This window comes from Pelecanus crispus, chromosome 7, assembly GCF_030463565.1.
Source record: "Pelecanus crispus isolate bPelCri1 chromosome 7, bPelCri1.pri, whole genome shotgun sequence".
Taxonomy (NCBI): Eukaryota; Metazoa; Chordata; class Aves; order Pelecaniformes; family Pelecanidae; genus Pelecanus; species Pelecanus crispus.
Window position 1 is genome coordinate 28,288,397 of NC_134649.1, and position 18,427 is coordinate 28,306,823.

Below are 18,427 nucleotides of genomic sequence, written 5' to 3' on the forward strand. Positions count from 1 at the left end.
TGCAGACAGGGTTACTAGGTTATTTTCTCCTTCCTCTTCCATGGATTTTGCTGACCTATATTGGACGGAGGATACTAGCAGTCTTTTTCTCCCTTACTAGAAGAGCTTTCCCAGTAGGGAGAGATTTTTCCTGTCTCTTCCCTCGTCACTGTTGTTATAGTTCCCTATTTTTCAATAGAATAGCAACAGTAATGGGCATGATAGAACTTACTGGTTTTTTAACTAAAACAGATTTGTATGAATCAAGTCTTCTGTGATACGTGTTTGTTAATATCAAACCATTTTACAAGTATTTTGTACAAAGACACCCTACAATGTATATAAACACCTTTGTATCAACAACTTTTCTGTCTTATGGAAGAGACAGTGTTTGCTTTTCCAGTGAAAGAGGAGTTCAGCAAGGCAAGGTCTGGTTATGCTGTTTTCTTATCTCCTTAATCAGTATTTTGAGAATAATCTGTTTGAAGATGCCAAGAAACTATTTTCACAATCAGTGTGTGATCTTAAGACTATACCTGTTTCACCCAGAAAACAAGATGAAAATATGAAGGTTACAAAGAGCTTTTTCACCCTGGAAAGTGGTCTCTAAACTAATTATTAGAGCACATTTTTTTAGATAATTTTGAGCAAGTCAGCTTGGGTAGTACCTATAAGCTACTCAGTAGCTAGAGGTTATAGATTCTGCTGCTGCTAGGAATATCAATTTCACAGCCTTTGGAGGCTAGTGTACCGACTCATTGTTATAAGAGCCGCTACATTAGTTTGTTTTACCAAAACCTTCATTTAGAACTTTTTTCCAAACTTTTTTTTTCCCCAAGACATACAAAGCCAGATCATAATACATTGTTTAGATATCAATGTATCTCAGTGGCATAGAACAGACTTTCAAGAAATACAGGGTAGCAGTGAGAAATATTTACATTTACTGTAATGATCTGCACATCTGTGAGATCAATTTCTGCAAGGTAGAATGGATTTTTATTAATGAAACTCTGAATTTTCTTTTGGAATGTTTAAATTTGTAAAAATATTTTAATCACTTAATATTTCTACTCTAAATTGAAATATTCTTAGTCCCATATAATGCATGTACATATATGGGACATATTATACTTACGTAAGTTAAAGATATTTCTTACAAAGAATACTCATCTCTAACATCAATGAATTGTTGGAATGAATCAGAAATAAATTAACTGAAATTAAATTTTATAAAAATGAATTAAAAACCACTGTAAGTAACATCCTTAAAAATTTCAAGTAGATCAGTAGTGTATTAAGCAAAACTGGTCTTCAGATTTGATAAATACCACCTTGCTTTATACCACGGCTGTTAATTATTATGCAGGTACAGAGTTATGCTTACATACAATTCTAGTCAAGAGTCACCATTTTCTTGAAATGCATTTGGACGCTGCAACTCTAGGGAAACATTTTTGAGATGGGATGCCATCTCAAAGACCAGAGAGCAGTCTTGTATAAACACACATTGGCAGGGGGAATGCCCTAGAGGATTTACTTAATAGCTTTCATATCACACTGTAGGTCAATACAGGATTGGGTTCAATTTGTTTTTAAGAAAATAAACAAAGCGCTCTTTATAGTGATAGTGCCTATCTGAAGAGAAATTATAGGCATTTTAAGTAGGATTTTTCTGTTTGTTCTTGGCTTTGCTAGTACTACTTTGCCCTGAAGTTACTCTAAGCAAAAATCCATCTGTCTGTCTCTGTCCGTAGATACTGTGTATATACCATGTTCATGGTTATTTTACTAGAGACTTTGACTCCTTCCATATGCAAAAGGTTTTAGATTTTCCTGTTTTCCTTCATTTTTAGCCACATTTAATGAGTAGTGGCAGCTGTCAGTCTTATTTCCAATATTGACTGCTAAGTTAAGAGATGGCTGTCTTTCTCAGTGTTTTTGTATCAGCAAGCAAGAGTGATTTGAGTGTTAATCAGTACTAATCCCGTTAGCAGAGCAGAACAGTATCAAAGCCTGACTAGAAGTAAAAATAAGGGATTATCAAAACCAGTTTTTCTTGGGGGCTTCATAAGATGGTACAGTTACGGTTTTGATGAGGCTAAAACTGCAGCAAGAGATGAAGTGCCAAGCTTTTGACAAAGAGCCTGTCTAGGGGAAGTGTTCAAAATTCCAACGAATTTAACAAGTCGAACAAAACACCTTGACCACAAACACCTTCCTCTCATTTTAATGTCAATGTAGAGGGGATTGTACTGGGGAGTAACTCTCAGTGATAATAAGAGAGGGGGAAATGTTACAGTAGTCTCAAGAGAACTGTAGCTCTTAAAAGAAACTTGTGTCGCAGGGCAGCATCCTGTGATGAACCAGGTTAAAGTTATGCTTATGGATCCAATAGGTGGTATTTTTAGATCATACTGATCTTATGAGACTTACAGGAAGTCTAAATTGGTCTGTGAAAGGGTATGTCAAGAAGTAAGGGTGAATCTCCCAGGGACCACTGTTATGTGACCAGTCCCAAAGTTCTCTTTAGCTCTGATACCGTGTGGCTTTGGGGCTTCAAAAGATGAGGGTGTGTGGCTCACAGGTTCAGTGATGCTGAAATCTTCACATTCCTCCCCCAAACCACCTGTTAGAGTAGAAGATTCTGAAGGCAGCAATGTACCAACACAGGGTGGAGATTGTCTTCGATATTTGGCCTTGCAGGAAAGCAAGGAGAAAGCATTGCGAAAACATAGATCTGTAAAAACATGGAGAATTTAGAGACGCTCTGAGAACCTGATTACTCTTCAAAGGTTAGCTTTGTTTATACACCTTGTCAGTAAAGTATTTTGAAACTTCACAAAGCAATGCTCAACAAGCTATCTTTTAAAAAATACCTATTTCCACTGCAGCCATATGCTATTTTCTCTCCTGTGAAATGAGAGAAAAAATCTGGGATCGTGTGTCCTATATATAGCCACTGAGGTATTCTGGCTCTTCAGGGAAACAGTCTGGTGTTTCATGTGTAGTTTAAGGCAAATGTCTTCGGCAATTTGAGAATGTTGGAGCACAAATCCATCATACTTAAAGCACTGCACAGCTAAACAAACAAAATCTAGCCATAATGTTAAGACAGATTCCAGTTTTCTTGATCAAAAATTAAGTTTAGTTTTTTTTAAACCTCATGAAAGAAGAGTATATGAAATCCACTGAGGTTCAAAACTGAAAATGAAATGATGAAACTGATGCCCCTCACCAATCCCCCACACTGAAGTTCAGAATATGCCAATATTAAAGTTTGTATTTAAATTATTACCACCCCACAAGTACATATCAATGCTACCAGTCTTTAAAGAAAGAAACTTCATAGATTATTAAATTCCAGGAAATCAAACAATTTAAAATTGTTGTTGGTCAACATCATAACCATACTACTAAATATAGATGCTAAAATACATGTATTTTAAGAGTTGTACAAATTAAAAAAAAATCACACCCCGCTAATGATAGTTGATTCACAACAATAATGCCTCTTAAAAATTAGTCAGGTACAGAAACTTAATATAACTAATGGCCTTAAAAATCTAAGTTTCTGCCTTAGTAGCTGCTGTACCAGTCCAGTGCAATGTCAACCCCCCTGCAGCCCCTCTAGATGCATTTAGGGACTCCTCTAGTGATTCAGGGAAAGCAGCTGTTTTTCACCCGGGTCTTGTCGCAGTCTCTAATCTATGGTGTTGCATGTCCTGGGCAGGCAAGCGTGGGCGACGCAGCAGTGCAGGATCGCTAGACAGCAATATGGAAGTAAGTAGGAAGTTACTGATGTCTAGCTGGATGTGATGATGTGCATTTCAAACCTTTCTTTTATATACATATTTTTTTGCTCTTTTTTCTTCTAACATATAACCTGCCTGCCTCAAATAAAATGCATGCCTAGGCTACTCACTCTGTATTCTTCCAGCTTAAAAAGCACTGACAGCTTGTTTTAGACCAATGCCATTTTTGGTTTGAGCTAACCTTGTTCCCTTTGTTCCTGCAAGCATGGTTAAATGAATATGATGTGTCCTTTTGCCACCATTTCAGTCTGGTCCCAGCTTAAAAGCCCACTTGCTCTTTGTTACAAAGTACACTGTTCCTGCTGTTTGATATTTAGCTACAACTATTGACTTTCATGCTCAGCCATTCCCATTGCTTATTTTCGAGTTAAATTGCTAAATGTATGCAGTCATGACACCATGGAATTGCACAGATAGGGCATGGGAGGAAAAATTATTAAGACAGGTGAATTCAATGTGGATTTCATGAGATTTCATTCATCTTCAAACCATTTATATATATATACTGTTCATGTCTCTGAATTCAGCTTGCAGATTTTTTTTCTTTTTTTTCCTCTCTCTTTTTTTCTTTTTTTTTTGTGTTTGCTTTAGGTAGATTGCAGTTTAAATCTAGCACACTTTGCCTAAGTACTGTTGTATCCCATAACTCTTTTCAAAAAATACAAACCCAAAACTTCCAGAAACTAAATACACCTTCCAGGATAAATAATAGAGGACATTGGACCACAGTTCAGAAGAACACAATCACATAGAAATCTTAGTGGCAAAAATGGTATGGTTCCATTAAACACATAATTCAATGGCAGGCTTGAGAAGCAGCACTGTGGCATATAGTAGTGGAAAACTACTACTACAAAAAAGTTTAAAATACTGTTTTGAAATATGAATTGTAACTGTAATATTTGCTGCTGGGTGTTTAACTATTTAGGTTGAATTTAATGTAGTTTTATTTTTTGTTGTAAAAAAGCAAGTATGGTATTTTTACAGTATTTTAAAATGTATTTTTCCTTTAAAAACACACTCCTAGGTCTTATGTCATGTTACTCTTCCGTGACATTTTCCTTATTTAAAGTCATAGCTTTTGATATTAAAGTACTGAGAGAAAAACATTTAATGCTTAAATATCCCAAGAAGGGCATGAGTGCCTCATTGGCAACCTAGAGAAGGTGGAAATAAAATTTTTCCTAGAACTCTTAACATAGTCCACCCATGTGAACACTGAAGGAGGAGTTTGTGGGTCAGTGTGAACTTTTTCTTTTAAACATTTTAAGATTTTTTTAATTTTTATTTCTATTAATTTCTTTTTAGGGGTCCATCATTAGCAGTCCTCACATGCGCCGAAGAGCTACATCAACCCGAGAGTGTCCATCTCGCCCTCACCAGACTATGCCTAACTCCTCCTCACTCCTAGGTTCCTTATTTGGTAGTAAAAGGGGAAAGCCACCTTCCCAAGGCCATCCACCATCTGGCTCATCACAGCAACCTCCGCACCCTCCAGTAATCCCACATCAGCAACACTCACAGCATCCTTCTGCCGTGCATCATGCAGGGCCAGCTGAGGGGCAGACACAGGCACAAGTGCACTCTCACCATTCACAGTACTGTCATATGCAGCAGAACCCGCCACCCTACCACCACCACCACCACTATCACCCTCCCCAGCATATCCAGCACCCACATCAGTATCACCAACATGTGCCCCATTCCCAGCACGCGGCACACTCCCAGCATACTCCTTACATGCAGCACCCCCACGCGCAGCATACCCACTCTCCTCATCCGCCACTGCCCCCTCCGCACCCAGGGCACTCTTCTCATCCCCAACACTCTCAGCATCACCATGGACCACCACCACCTCCCTCCACTTCAGCCACCACTAAGCCCAAACACAGTGGCATCAGCACAATAGTCTAGAACGTATTGACCCTCCTAATAACTATAGTTTTAAACAAAGTTACAAAGGCACTTACAGGAAGCAACAAATAATACTGTCAGTTTTTACCTAGACAACTTAATTGAGTTGTGTGAGCTTAAAGGCTTGCTGTTACTAAATAAAATAATTCAAGTTAGCACAGTCGATACTGGTTTTACTTGTATGCTCGATAGATGCTTACCATCTGGTTAGTTCTTATTTCCAAACTGCCTTGAAAACATGCTGCTTGCTGAATATGAGTAAAGCTACCTTTTACACCAAATCCCTTGACAATTTTACATGCATAATAAAAACTTAGTCTATGAAAAAAGGAAAAAAGTGATACAGAACCAAGTGTTGCATTCTTGCTCTTTTATTGTCAATGGGCAAAAAAAAAAAGTAGACCTGATATGGTTGATGAAAGTACGTAAGTAAACTTTATATAATATAAATATATACATATAAATATATATATACTGTATAGTTAACATTTGTGCTTGGAAAGAAATTTTTTCAGTCCACAAAACTAGCAATATAGACTTTACAAGGAATTCCACTTACTTGATAGGACAGTATAATAGATGAATAGCATATGAAAGAGTAGACCAAAACCATTAAACATAGAAACAAATTTCAGACATTTCAGTATTTTCATTAAAAGTCCTCTGGACTTGCTAAGATTTCTAAGCAATCATTACTAAATGTGCCAAGTAACATAGCATTTAAATGTTGTAGTCAAATACTGCTTTGTATAAATCCTCATTTTATTAACACGATAATATCACACGTAATCAGTATTATAACTGCTCTGCTATTTCAGGTAAGCAAACTCGTTAAGATGCAGTAATTATACCGTAGCAATGTAGGATGACCATTTACCAGCGGTCATCTTAAAGCATTGGTCACACAAATTCTTAGACACTTTAAAGGCTGTGATAACTGTGAATTTACATTATCCACATTTCTTTTGTACGCATATGATTTAATGAACAGACATGAAGAGTTAAACAGGTGCATGTATACACTGCAAAAACATTCATCTCAAACATGAAAATGGCAAACTTCCATCTTTCTCAGCTACTTTGTTTCCTGTTTACCATAATTTCTCGTTTTTACCCCCAATGAAGCTGAATTCTAGTCAGAGTGTTTCCAGGTGGAAGTGCTCTAAAACTTGAAGGTTTGTTTTAGAATTTAGTATAGGGTTTTTATATATATCTCTCTCTCTATTAAAAAAACCCGTAATTCCATGTAGCCATGTGCTAGCAACAAAGTGGCTTCACCATTTTTACTCATCACATTTGTTAGTTTCAAAGTACCCAGCACTCAGCAGGCTGAGTTTATGCTCAAATCCTCACTTTCATAGTCCAGTTAGTTGCAAGACATTACATAAAAACAGGCTGTGCTCTTGTTGCTTATGTGTTGTAATCAAACCATTTGCAAATTTATATACAATTTTTATCCCGAAATCCTGTACAAAGTTATACATGGCGCCTACTTTGTAGTTTCAGCATTTTGAGCCACTGCAAGGACTTTACACCTAAACAGTAGAGACAAAGGAATCACAACTGCAATACTGTACCAGCCTAAAAGCAAACCTTGAAGATGATGAGCAAAAAGTTCCAGTGTGAGATGGGTAAAAGTAATAATAATAACAACCAGTCAATTTTCTATTTAACAGTAATAAAATTGTCAGGAATAATGAGGACATGAGAACAAGAGAGTGACTTTTCTTATTGGCTTGCTCATGGCATCTCTCATATTTGGGGGGGGAGGGGGGAGAGGTAAAGTAATTTTTTCCCTTTCATACCATTAATATCACAATACCAGCAAAACTGCAAACTGAGCACTTTGTTAACCTCCACAGAGAGCAAATACAGCAATCTAGAGTTTAGCCTTTTGTTCAAAGCTGTCCACGTTTGTTTCACACATGTGCAATATGTTTTCCCCTTCTGCTCCTTCTCCTCTAAATGATCTTTGTGAAAAGGAGTAATTACATTATTATTTTTAAGTATCATTCATACTATTCTAAATTCTGCGGCTTACCTTAAGAGGGCTCATATGGGTCCCCTGAGGCTCTGTTCCTTGCAGTTTAAAAAAATATATGCTGTTCTGATAAGGGAAAGTAGAACTGTCTGCATGTCATCTAATGTTATTAGTGTGAGGCTACACTCTACATATTGTATATTTGCAAAATATATCAGTGTTACTGTTGATATTAGTTGAAGTAAAGTGATAACATATTTCAATATGTAGACACTTCTTCATACATCTGTACCAATAGTAGAGTCTAACTGTAACTTATAGGTTGTTCCAGAAAAGATAAAGAACCATTCAGGTACAAACATCTTTCAGAAACCGCATCTTTTAATTAAAACAGAGGTAAGAATGCTCCTCTTCACTGAGTGATGGAGTCTGTACTTGTTTCAGATGCAGAGTTATAGTGTAAGTCAAATTGCATGTGTATGGAATAAATGCAGAATATGCGGTAGCAGTGGAGAGGAAAATCTGACTCTAGCTGTGTTAATTAACAATGAAGATGTTAAATCTCCCAGATCTGTATTTGCTTTATGTTTAAAAACCCCTTTCATTCATTTAAATTAGAGTTACGTATAAATATTCTAAACTTACACAGTATGCCACATTTTAATGCTTGACCACTGATTTTCCATGTGCAATCAATTAAGTATTCAGGAGATGTCACAAATGTGCATGCAAAAAGCCATTTATAGCTGATTTCATGTCCACTTGGGAAAGAGTATGTGCCTACCCTCTAGGTGCATTAAGTTGCACGTGTAAAATCACAGATCATTTTGAGGCTAGTTTAAAAAACAAAACTGGTCATATAAGAGCACAGTATTGTAAACTCTGTTATTTTAAGTCAATGAGGAGAAACAGTGGACTTGATTTTTTTTTTTTTTTTTTTAGACTTTGTGTTTGTGTGTACTTAAACAAATGTGTCTTGGTGTCAGCATAAGTCTTAAGAAATTTTCTGCTTGTTTAGGGTTGTAGTATAACCTCTCTGACTCCATCCTTGCTTAACAATTCCTTAGAGCAGTGTGGATCATGCCTAGAATAGGAAAATGATAGTACTTTAACATTGTGTGTGGTTAAGAAAATTAATTTTTTCAGCCTGCAGGCAGGAGTAGAATTGAGAGGGTTTTTTCTCAAATGCCATTGCCAATTAAAAACTGGTACAGAACTGCATAGAGTGCCCATGTTTCTCTTTTCCCATAAGTGATGTGGCAAAGTAGTAATGCTGATTTGAAAAAATGAAAGGGAAACGTAAAGAATGAAGGTGTGGCAACAAAAATCTTTTCTGGGACAACAATGAAATATATATTTGGGGGTTTTATTTTTTTAAGTTAAGAATGAAATGTAAAACAATGTAAAAACAAAAAAACAAAGTAATCCTAATATAATGTGCATCTTGTATTGCTAAAAAAAACCAAGTCTAACATACAGTGTAGAATGATTTTCCCATCATGTACTGCATGCAGCAGAAGCCTCTTGTTTCTTGATAAAATGAGCTGAAAGACAGTCAGCAGATATTTAAACAATGAATCTCTAGATGTTGACTTGCTGTTCCATATGAAGCTGTGTGTTTTCTGCAGTTAAGCATGCATTTTGCTGTTCCGTTGTAAAATACCATCGCACTTCTTGCCTGCAAAATGGATTATTGTGTATATATTTAAAAGAAAAGTGGAACCAATAACAAAATTTGGAAAAGAGAAAAGTGGGTGGTGAAAATGGGACCAGTAGGGGGAATAGATAACTCTCTAAATTGTACATAGTGTGTAAATTAGTATCACTCTAAGTCTGCAGTCACTTTGAGGTTGCCTATCTCCTGCTAGGAACTTAAATCAGCTTTGAGTTGTATTAAACTGTTAGAATTAGGTCTTGAATGCAGACTGTTAAAGACTTCAAAAAACATTATGCTTAGAAGAAGCTTCTGTTCTGGGGAGGCTTGAGACCCCTTTTGTAACTATGGGGAAGAAAGGAGTGCTTTCATTTTAATATGCATTCTGTTTGTAAGTAGTAACAGACCCTATTGATGTAAAACTATAACTGTGATCATGTGGAGAAATCAAATAAATCATTTAAAACTCTTTGTTTCTCATTTTGTGTAATCCAAGAACTTCAACTCTTCAGACTTGAAATGAAGGAAATTCCTTCCAATGGTATCCTGGCCCCGCTGAGTCAATGGGATTTCTGCTACTCACTTCAAAGGGGCCAAGATTTCAGCCTTCATCTTAAATTAAAGATAAGTTGGTGGAAATGGTGATCAGTACTGTGGAGACTGTGATCCCTTCTCAGTAGTTTTTTATTTGTTTGATGATGCTGTAAATATATTTAGTTCCAAAGTATGATAAAGAGCAATAAATACAACACCTAGATCTGCAAACAATGAGAGGTAACACTGAAGAGGCTTTCTGGTATACTATGTGTCAAAACATTCTACTGTGGAAAAACAGTAACCAGATTTTGAATCTTTATAAACATCACCATGTTCAGCTGATCCCATTAATCTTTTGGCTGTCACACTGCCTCAGGAGCTCATGTTGAAATGACTGTCTGTCCTTGACTCGTAAGTGTTCAGTTTGTCCTTCCCAGCGCTGCAGTCCTTCATTTCTGAAGCGTAACCTACACTCTTTGGATTGAGCTTTGAGATTATTCATTGCTTCTGTGCGCCCATTGGCAGGGAACCATCATCATACTTCAGTAAGTGATGTAGCTGAATAAGGATTATCCCATTACTATTTGTACCTGTATTTATTTGTTGTGTGTCTTAATTTATACCACAGAAAGACCACTACACAGACATATTTGCCACACATGGCCTTCACAATATTCGATGTTACACTCCTGCAATTACTTTAGGTAAAAACCTGTGGCATACTCAGTTGTGTTCTTATTTTTGTGCATTTCCTAGATTTCCAGGGGATTATAGTGTGTCTGTAAAGCCTGTTAAAACTAATGCTTAGCTATCAATTTACACTAAATATTGTGTTTGCTTGTTTTTTCTATGAATTTTAGGAGAGTCTTGAATTATTTTCTGGGAGTAGTCAACTATGACCTATGTCTCAATGGCTGTAATTTCAGGATGTACATCTTGATCAATGATTTTTTTGAAAGGTAAGTACCCATTTATCACTAGATACTTGCAGTGTGCCATCTGTCTGAGCTGTGCGATCCATTAACCCATGCCTCATAGAAACATTCTCTTAGTGGAAATAGAAGAATTGGCAGTGGTGTTCTTTGCTGGTACTTCTTATTCCTGTTTTAGAAGCTATGATTTTAAGAATTTTATACACCTGCATTTTGAAAAGGCGAAGAGTCTGTCTTCTCTAATTTAACCCTAAGAGCCTATAAATGTTGTTAAAAATCTGGGGATTTTTTCCTGATCCATTTTAAAAGTAGGACCAAAATACTATGTCTAAATGCTGGTGCTTCCTACCTAAACTAAGACTAGGTTGAAAGCATTTATGATCTGGCACTACTGAGGAAAAATAAATAGCCAAAGGAACCTCAGCAGTAATTGTGGTTTGTGTGACAGATTTGTGCCAGTTGCAGCAATGTCAAGTAACTTACTTAAAAAAATTCAGTGTAGGTTAAGCATGTGACAGTGTAATAGCTCACAGTTGTTGATGGGTTTTTTTGAATTTTAATATCCTTATTTGTTTGAGATGCTCAATGGAGTTGCCTTCCTCAAGTTTCTGATAAAGCTTGTATGTACATATCTAGTGAAAAACACCTTCATTGAAGAAGTTATATTGCCTTCTTGCTCAGGATAGGCAATCTTACCCTGATACTAAGAATAAGGTCAAGGTTTTCTGACATAAATTGTAACTGAAAATCACCTATTTTGCAAGTCAGAAGTCTATAATCTTTGACAAGTTTTCCTAAACTCTGTCGTATATTTGTGCATTGCAGGTGTTTGTGTGCATGCATCAGTACACACTAATTGCATGAATGAACTGTCATTCGATAACAAGTTACTTCAAGCTCTTCTAGATAGCATCTGTTTAAGAGGGGGTTACTTTCCAGGTATTTTCTGTATTATTTTGGTTGAAATAAATAAATGCAATATCAAAATGACAGGAAAATGAACTAGAGAATTTCATATGTTTTACTTCTGAAATATGTTTTATCTCTAGCTCTCTTCACATTTTCATTGACTTAAAAATATCATTAATTCTATTTAACTTTCTTTTCCAAGTTGGCCTTAATGATTGATTTTCATTCAGGAGTTTCATAAAAAACAGGTGTAGTAGCATTACCATGTATGTATTTGGAGTATATATAATAGTTGTGTGATGTTTTATTAATCAGCTACAACGTGTGCACGGGTGAGATTTGGGAGTCCCAATTATTTCTAAATTTCTTGCATGGTATCGCAGGCCCTGGTCACGCAGAGTCCAGAATATCTTCCATACACTGCTGCTTATCCCTCAGCTTTTTAGATTGAGCTTGAAACATTAAGCCAATTTCTAGGGGTTTTTTTGGCAGTCATTGAAACTTGGTCACAGGCTATCAGAATTATGATGCTGTTAGGATTGTGTGATAAATCATATTTCAGCATGCATATGTACTGACAGACATATTGCATAAGATGAACAATGTACTTACAGTAACATGCCATAATAAATCTTTACTGGTATTATAGCTGTACTATATACACCTTTTTCAAAAGGAAGCATACTGGATTTTTAGCCTACTTACTAGCTTCTTAGTGGTTTTTTGCTCTTATATTTTGTTGATACAAAATTCGTAGAGGAGAACACAGCACAGGTAACTTGATCAAAATATCTAAAATACACAAATGATGGGAAAATCGTTAATTTTAGGTGTATTTTTAGTAGACTTTCTTTTTGTTTCCTGTTATTTCAAGAATTAAAGCCAAACCCTGTATTACTTGGCAAAACTAAATCAGCTGCAGGATGAGACTGATCATGAATGTTAGGAAGTGTTTAAATTAAGATCTCTGCTTGAAGTACTTCCTAAGCTAAATAAGACTTAAGTGAAAGTTGTGTGGGTGATGCTGACTTGAAACCATCACTTCTTTCAACTGGTTAGATTTATTATTTTTACCATACGTATAAATGCATATTTTTAGGGATAAAATGTTATGAAAAAAATCCCCTTTATTTTTGCAGTAACTGAGATGTGAAATTAGCATCATGGTTCAAAAGACGCAGCCAGCTCAAACAAACCACACAAGCATACAATTTATCAGCTCCATTGTAAAATGACATACACAACTTTGGCTTTCATTTATTTCTTCATATTTGGACATAGCTATTTAAACAGGTACATATAACGAGCAAAGAAAAAATAATCTGTCTTTAATAAGATGAATAGGGTAAATTCATTCTAACGCGAATGAAATGTTATGCATGCACAGTGGAAAATGCTTTCTCTTTACAACTTCTCATTTCTGCTATAAAAGAATACATTAACAAGTGTTTGACAGAGAAATGGGCTTTAGTTTTTTGTCTAGGGAAATGGAAAAAGCGAGAACTATGCAGGTGTTCTGGGTTAGGAGGCTGTTATTCAGCAATCGTATCACAGTGAACCAAAGCTGGAAATTAGTTTATTTAATCATTACCATTATGATTTTTTGTCTTAATGAGGAAACAATCTGACTTTCAGACATGGAGTTTCAGCACATTTGGATCCAGCTGGACCGAGTATGTGCAGCCTTTCCTTTGTGCTTGATCCGTGGACAGGAACACATCATTTCCTGAAGCTGTACAAACCAGTGGTCCCTCTCTCTCTTGAGGTCCCCATGCACCAGGTGCAGCTGAGCTGTGGGTCAGGCCGGGGAGCAGGAGAGAGAGCACAGTGCCTTTTATGAATGTAGGAAAGCAAATGCTGCACAGGGGGTGAGGGAGGAAAGAAGCAAAGGTGCATGTATCGCGCTGAATGCGTGATCTTGGCAGGACCGCACTCATGCAGCAGGGTGAGCATCTTCCTCCTCCATAAGCTCACCATATGCTCTTGACTGATTATTATTTTCATTTTACTGGCTAATATTCCTTTACATCCATCTCCAACAACAGAGAAGAACATTTTTATTTCATGATTCATCCTATATATTGTCTTTTACATCTTTTTGGTAATCCTGTGTCTCTGCTTCTGCCTCAGCCCTTACCCCAGGCTCCAAAAATGCCTTTGCTGTAATTAAAATTAAACCCAAAAAGAACCCACAACAAAAAACCCGCAATGGCCATAGTTTGAGATATTTCTGTTGTGCTTGAAAACTTGAGTTTTGAAGAGCAGTGAGAAGTAACATTTTCCAGCCCAATGAGAAATGTGTACTGAGTACTCTAAGTAGGACTTTAGGCATCCTAGGTGTTCATAGCCATGAATTTTCACAGCATTTCAGCAATTTTAAAAAATTTCTTTGATTATGTGCTAACTCTTCTGCTATAGCAATTTGTAAATTTTCAGAATAGTTTGCAGGTATATTTTATACCTAAAGGTAGAAGAAACTTTGTTTCTACTCTTTCTAGTTTTTTTCTGCTACCGAAGCATTCACATTTCTAGACTAGTGGAGTATTTCATGACCCTGCCAACATACCTGCAAACTGCCAGCATAGCTTCATGCAAAAAAAGTGTCTGTATATTAGCAGTGAGCCACAGGGGAGGCAGCTTGAACGATTCTTCTGACTGTGTGGATTTGAAATAACTTGAAGAAAAAGCTGGTGAAAAAGCACTTGCATTTGGGGTCATCTCTTTCTCTTTCCATATATGAGAGGGGAGAAACAGATGCCTCATCTGGGATGAAGCAAATTATTGGACTAAAAAAATATTAATAAAATGTTCCTGAGGTCATGGAGCTCCTTCCTTGCTTTCCAACATCAGAGTATAAAATTTATTTTGGCAAAGAGGCTCTTGACCCATCTCCCTTCTGTATTCATTGTTACTGCCAAGATGTGCTTTATGCAGTTACTGCAAGGTCTTTTTATAGCCACTCTTGTTCTCTCACTTATCACTGGCATTTTTGCGTGATATAAACCCTATTCTATCTAGGCAAGCTTGCTGCTCTTTATCCACAAATGTGTTCGTACAGAATCCCACAGTAACAGCTTGTTTCCTAGATTGAAAGTGTACATTATCTCCTTCACAGAGCAAGAATTATACTTTATTTCAATACAATGTTTGGCCTATTTTCTCTCTCTTGAAAAATTAAAGCTTATTTGGCTGTAAAGAAAAATTTATAACCCTTTATTATTTGAAATAAAATACTTTAGAAAATAAAATACTTAAAAACGTAAGATAATTTAGTGCTTCCTTTTAATCTAACATGACAGAGCTAATTGACGATTTGCCTACAAGTGCCACCTTAAGTGGTGAGGAATCCCTTTCATTAACAATATGTATCTGTTTCTTTTTCAGGTACTTCTTATGATAGCCACAGTACAATAATTCTGGATGCATGGTAGCTTGGACAAACGTATTTTTATGGTGACCGTGTTAACATCTGTATTTCAAACACATTACATTACTTTCACAGCATGTAGCCAGGAGCAAAAGTGGAAATACCAGTTCCTGCTCTCACCTTTCCCAAGATTTAATTTGTAAGCCAGCTTACTTTAAAATACTCAGAGACAGGAGAGATGATGCAATAAGCACATCATCACATGCCCATGGGAAAGACAATTACAAATTTCAAGTGCAAAACTTTCCTACCCTCTGTCTGATTGAAAAGGAGAAAACAATTGCATAAAGGGAGGAGAGGCTACTAAAGGGATTGTATGTATTTTCCTGGAAATGCTGCAAAGACTAGTGAATTCTGTAAAGTAATTTAGACCTACAGTGGCACTTTTTCAGTAAGTAAAATATCCATGTCTCAAGGAGCTTAATATTATCAGATGTTTTTAAGCAGCTACTGAAAAATATGGTAGAGTAAAAAGGAATGAAAAACTGTAGGGTAGTTTCATGATACTCATTTACTGATCTATATCTCCTTTGTATTAATTCCTTCTCAAGAAGGCAATTCCGTGTGGAATACACTAAAATGGACATCACTGTGGCAGTCATGGTTGATCACAAAATGTGAGTTATGAAGAGCTCTCTTAACAGCTGAGGGATTAGCTGGTCCAGGAAGGTAGTGAAGAGTGGTCTAACAATTTCAAAGGAAGCTGAATTTATATGAACATGTGGATGAATAGCTTAGTGGCAGAGACAGCAGAGATGAGTTGTAAATAAAAGTGGGGAAAGAAAAAGGTTGGGCATGTTGCTGAAGCAGTAGGCAAAAAGATACTTTTTTTTTTTTAGCATCGTATTGTGCAGTTCTGTGCAATGCAGTTTGAAGATGTTTATAGGTCAGAATGGTGGAACTAAGTGTTACGGAAAGTTGCAGAGAACTGCAGCTGCCAGGAGTGTGCTTTCAACTGTAGTTACATACAACATGCATGTATAGGACAAAATAAATGGTGTGATACCATTTGTGTCGGATCGGAAACAAAGGGGATTCTTTATGTGCAAGTGATAGTCCGCTTGTAGTTTCATGCTGTGGGTATGCTATCATCCACTGTGATTTGTTCTGCAGTTGGGGAAAAAAAATCGGGTATTTCTTTAGGATATGCTCACAATACCATTCTCATGCTTAGTGAATGAATGCACAGGGTGGAGCATGCTGGCTGCTGTTTCAGTTCTTTTGAACTTCCTGCAGAGGCATCTTTTTCCTGCTGTTGCCCAACTGCCTAGCCTTGTTTTCACTGTTCGGATCATTTTCTTCCAAGCAGTCTTTTCCTGTGCTTTGTTTATCCTTTCTTTAAAGTTGCCAGATCACTCCCATTTGTACTGACCAGAACCAGTGTGACTTGTCTCGGTAGAGGGTGGCCTCAGCTTTAGCACTTGTGTCCTTAGCGTATTTAGTCTGGGGAGGATGTCAGTGGACCCACACCTCTTCTCCTGAGCCCCTGGAGGATGTGTTAGCTACCACCACCTCTGTCCAGAACTGGGATGTGGCATTGGTGTGGCGTCACCCTCTCTCCTATGTGCCACCATTCCACCGCAGCGCCAGACAGGTTCCCTCTCAGTGACATCATGTGGGAAGGCCGCCTGTTCAATTAACCCAATGTGTCATGAGGCTGAGCAGCAGAGCAGGCTTTTTACTCTCATTACCCATACCATCAACCACCTATAGATATAAGCACCCTATAAAGGCAGTAACATGTTACCACTCCACCCCAAAGATTGCAAAGTGCTGGAGCCATCTCAGTGTTCCCCACCCTTTCCCCCCTCCCCAGGACTAGACATCACCTCTTGCTTTTCCACCTTTCAAAACTAAAAAGTTGCACAACTTTAACCAGAACTGAACACATGGAGATAAGAAGCTTGGGATCAGTTTTGGTAGTCCTGTATTTCTGTAACCATGAAACTATGACAGTATTGTAATCTTACGGAGAAGCAGGGTCCTGCAAGTAGCCTTTCCTATCTCACTGCCTTTATCAAAGGGCTAGCAAAGGGGGCTGGCTTTTCTCTCATAAATAAGGTATCCATGTTTCATACAAAGACAAGTAGTTGGTCCAGATCATCAAAAACTCACCTTTCCAAGAGACTGCCAAAAAATGAGCACTGAGCAGCAGTTGCATCTTATCCCCAACTAACAATTCATGGAATCAAGGAGTCGGTGAAAAGGAAAACCTTTCTGGTGGAATTGGGTTTGTTTCCTCAGAGTTCCGCACGTGTTTGGACTCAACACCGTCTGGCTGACTCACCAACCAATGAGTGAAGTATTTCTCACCTCCTCCCAGACATACAGCATTACATACTTCTGTGATACCTTTGGCTTCAGTCAGCCTGGTCAGTGCGCACAGGGCTCTGACAGATACCTGTCTGCTTGTGAATGCTTAGGATTTGAGGATTCCCACAATGTGATACATATGTATATACACAAAAAAAACAGTGAGCAAAGCTGCTTGAGCTGGAGATTGGATACATTTTCTTACCTTTTCCCTTCCCCTCACCATCTGAGTCCTTTCCTATTCCCAAGTTGCAATACAGTGCCTGAGAGGCAACCAAAATGGCAATTTATTTGGACTACAGGATTAAAGGATTTACATTTTACAAGTTCAGTTCATTAGGCCTGTGTTTACCTTTAGTACTTGTTCTTTTGTTAAATGCCATTTTGTTAAATCTCTAGCGTTCTGAAAGTCTCTTCACAGAAGGAAACGAGGGCAGCTGAAGAATGAAGGGCAGCAGGACAGCGGTGATCCTTAAAATGAGAGAGTAAAGACAGCCTTTAAAGGACTTGAAAGAAAATACTTCAAACAAATTAATTCTACCCTTGTGTAAATGAAGTTGAGTATTCCTGAAGTACTTAGGCATCAGTGAGTACTCTTACCCACCTGCAGATGAGAACAGTAGGTACTTGGTGGTGATGCAACAAACTTGGCTAGTGACCTCTGGTACAGAAATGGAGCAGTGTGTATTTCCTAACCAATTTCAGTATTTAGATTACCAACTCGGTAATCTGGCATGGTTTTGCCACTTGGGTTTTTTTACTAAAACAGAAACTGCTGTCAAAGGCATGGCAGATGAAAGCAAAGGAGAAATATAAATCGGAACAGCCTCAGCAGTATTTACCTCAGGTCACAGTAGGGATGTTTTGTCTTTGGCACTTGCTTATCTATGGAAATGGCTACTCAGGTGGAGGGCAGTTCAGGTGAAGGCTGTCAGCTTGATGTATAGTCCTCTTCCCAATTCCAGA

General features: G+C 37.4%; 1 protein-coding gene across 1 annotated transcript in view; it reads left to right on the plus strand.

The window, feature by feature from the left end:
* IQSEC1 (IQ motif and Sec7 domain ArfGEF 1) overlaps positions 1–5,715 on the plus strand; it is a 65,169-nt gene extending 59,454 nt beyond the window's left edge. The window contains exons 13-14 of the mRNA XM_075713661.1: positions 3,713–3,762; positions 5,103–5,715. Coding sequence (XP_075569776.1) covers positions 3,713–3,762; positions 5,103–5,708 — 656 coding nt within the window. The 3' untranslated portion in view covers positions 5,709–5,715. The remainder of the gene's footprint in view (positions 1–3,712; positions 3,763–5,102) is intronic.
* The last annotated feature ends 12,712 nt before the right edge of the window (positions 5,716–18,427 follow it).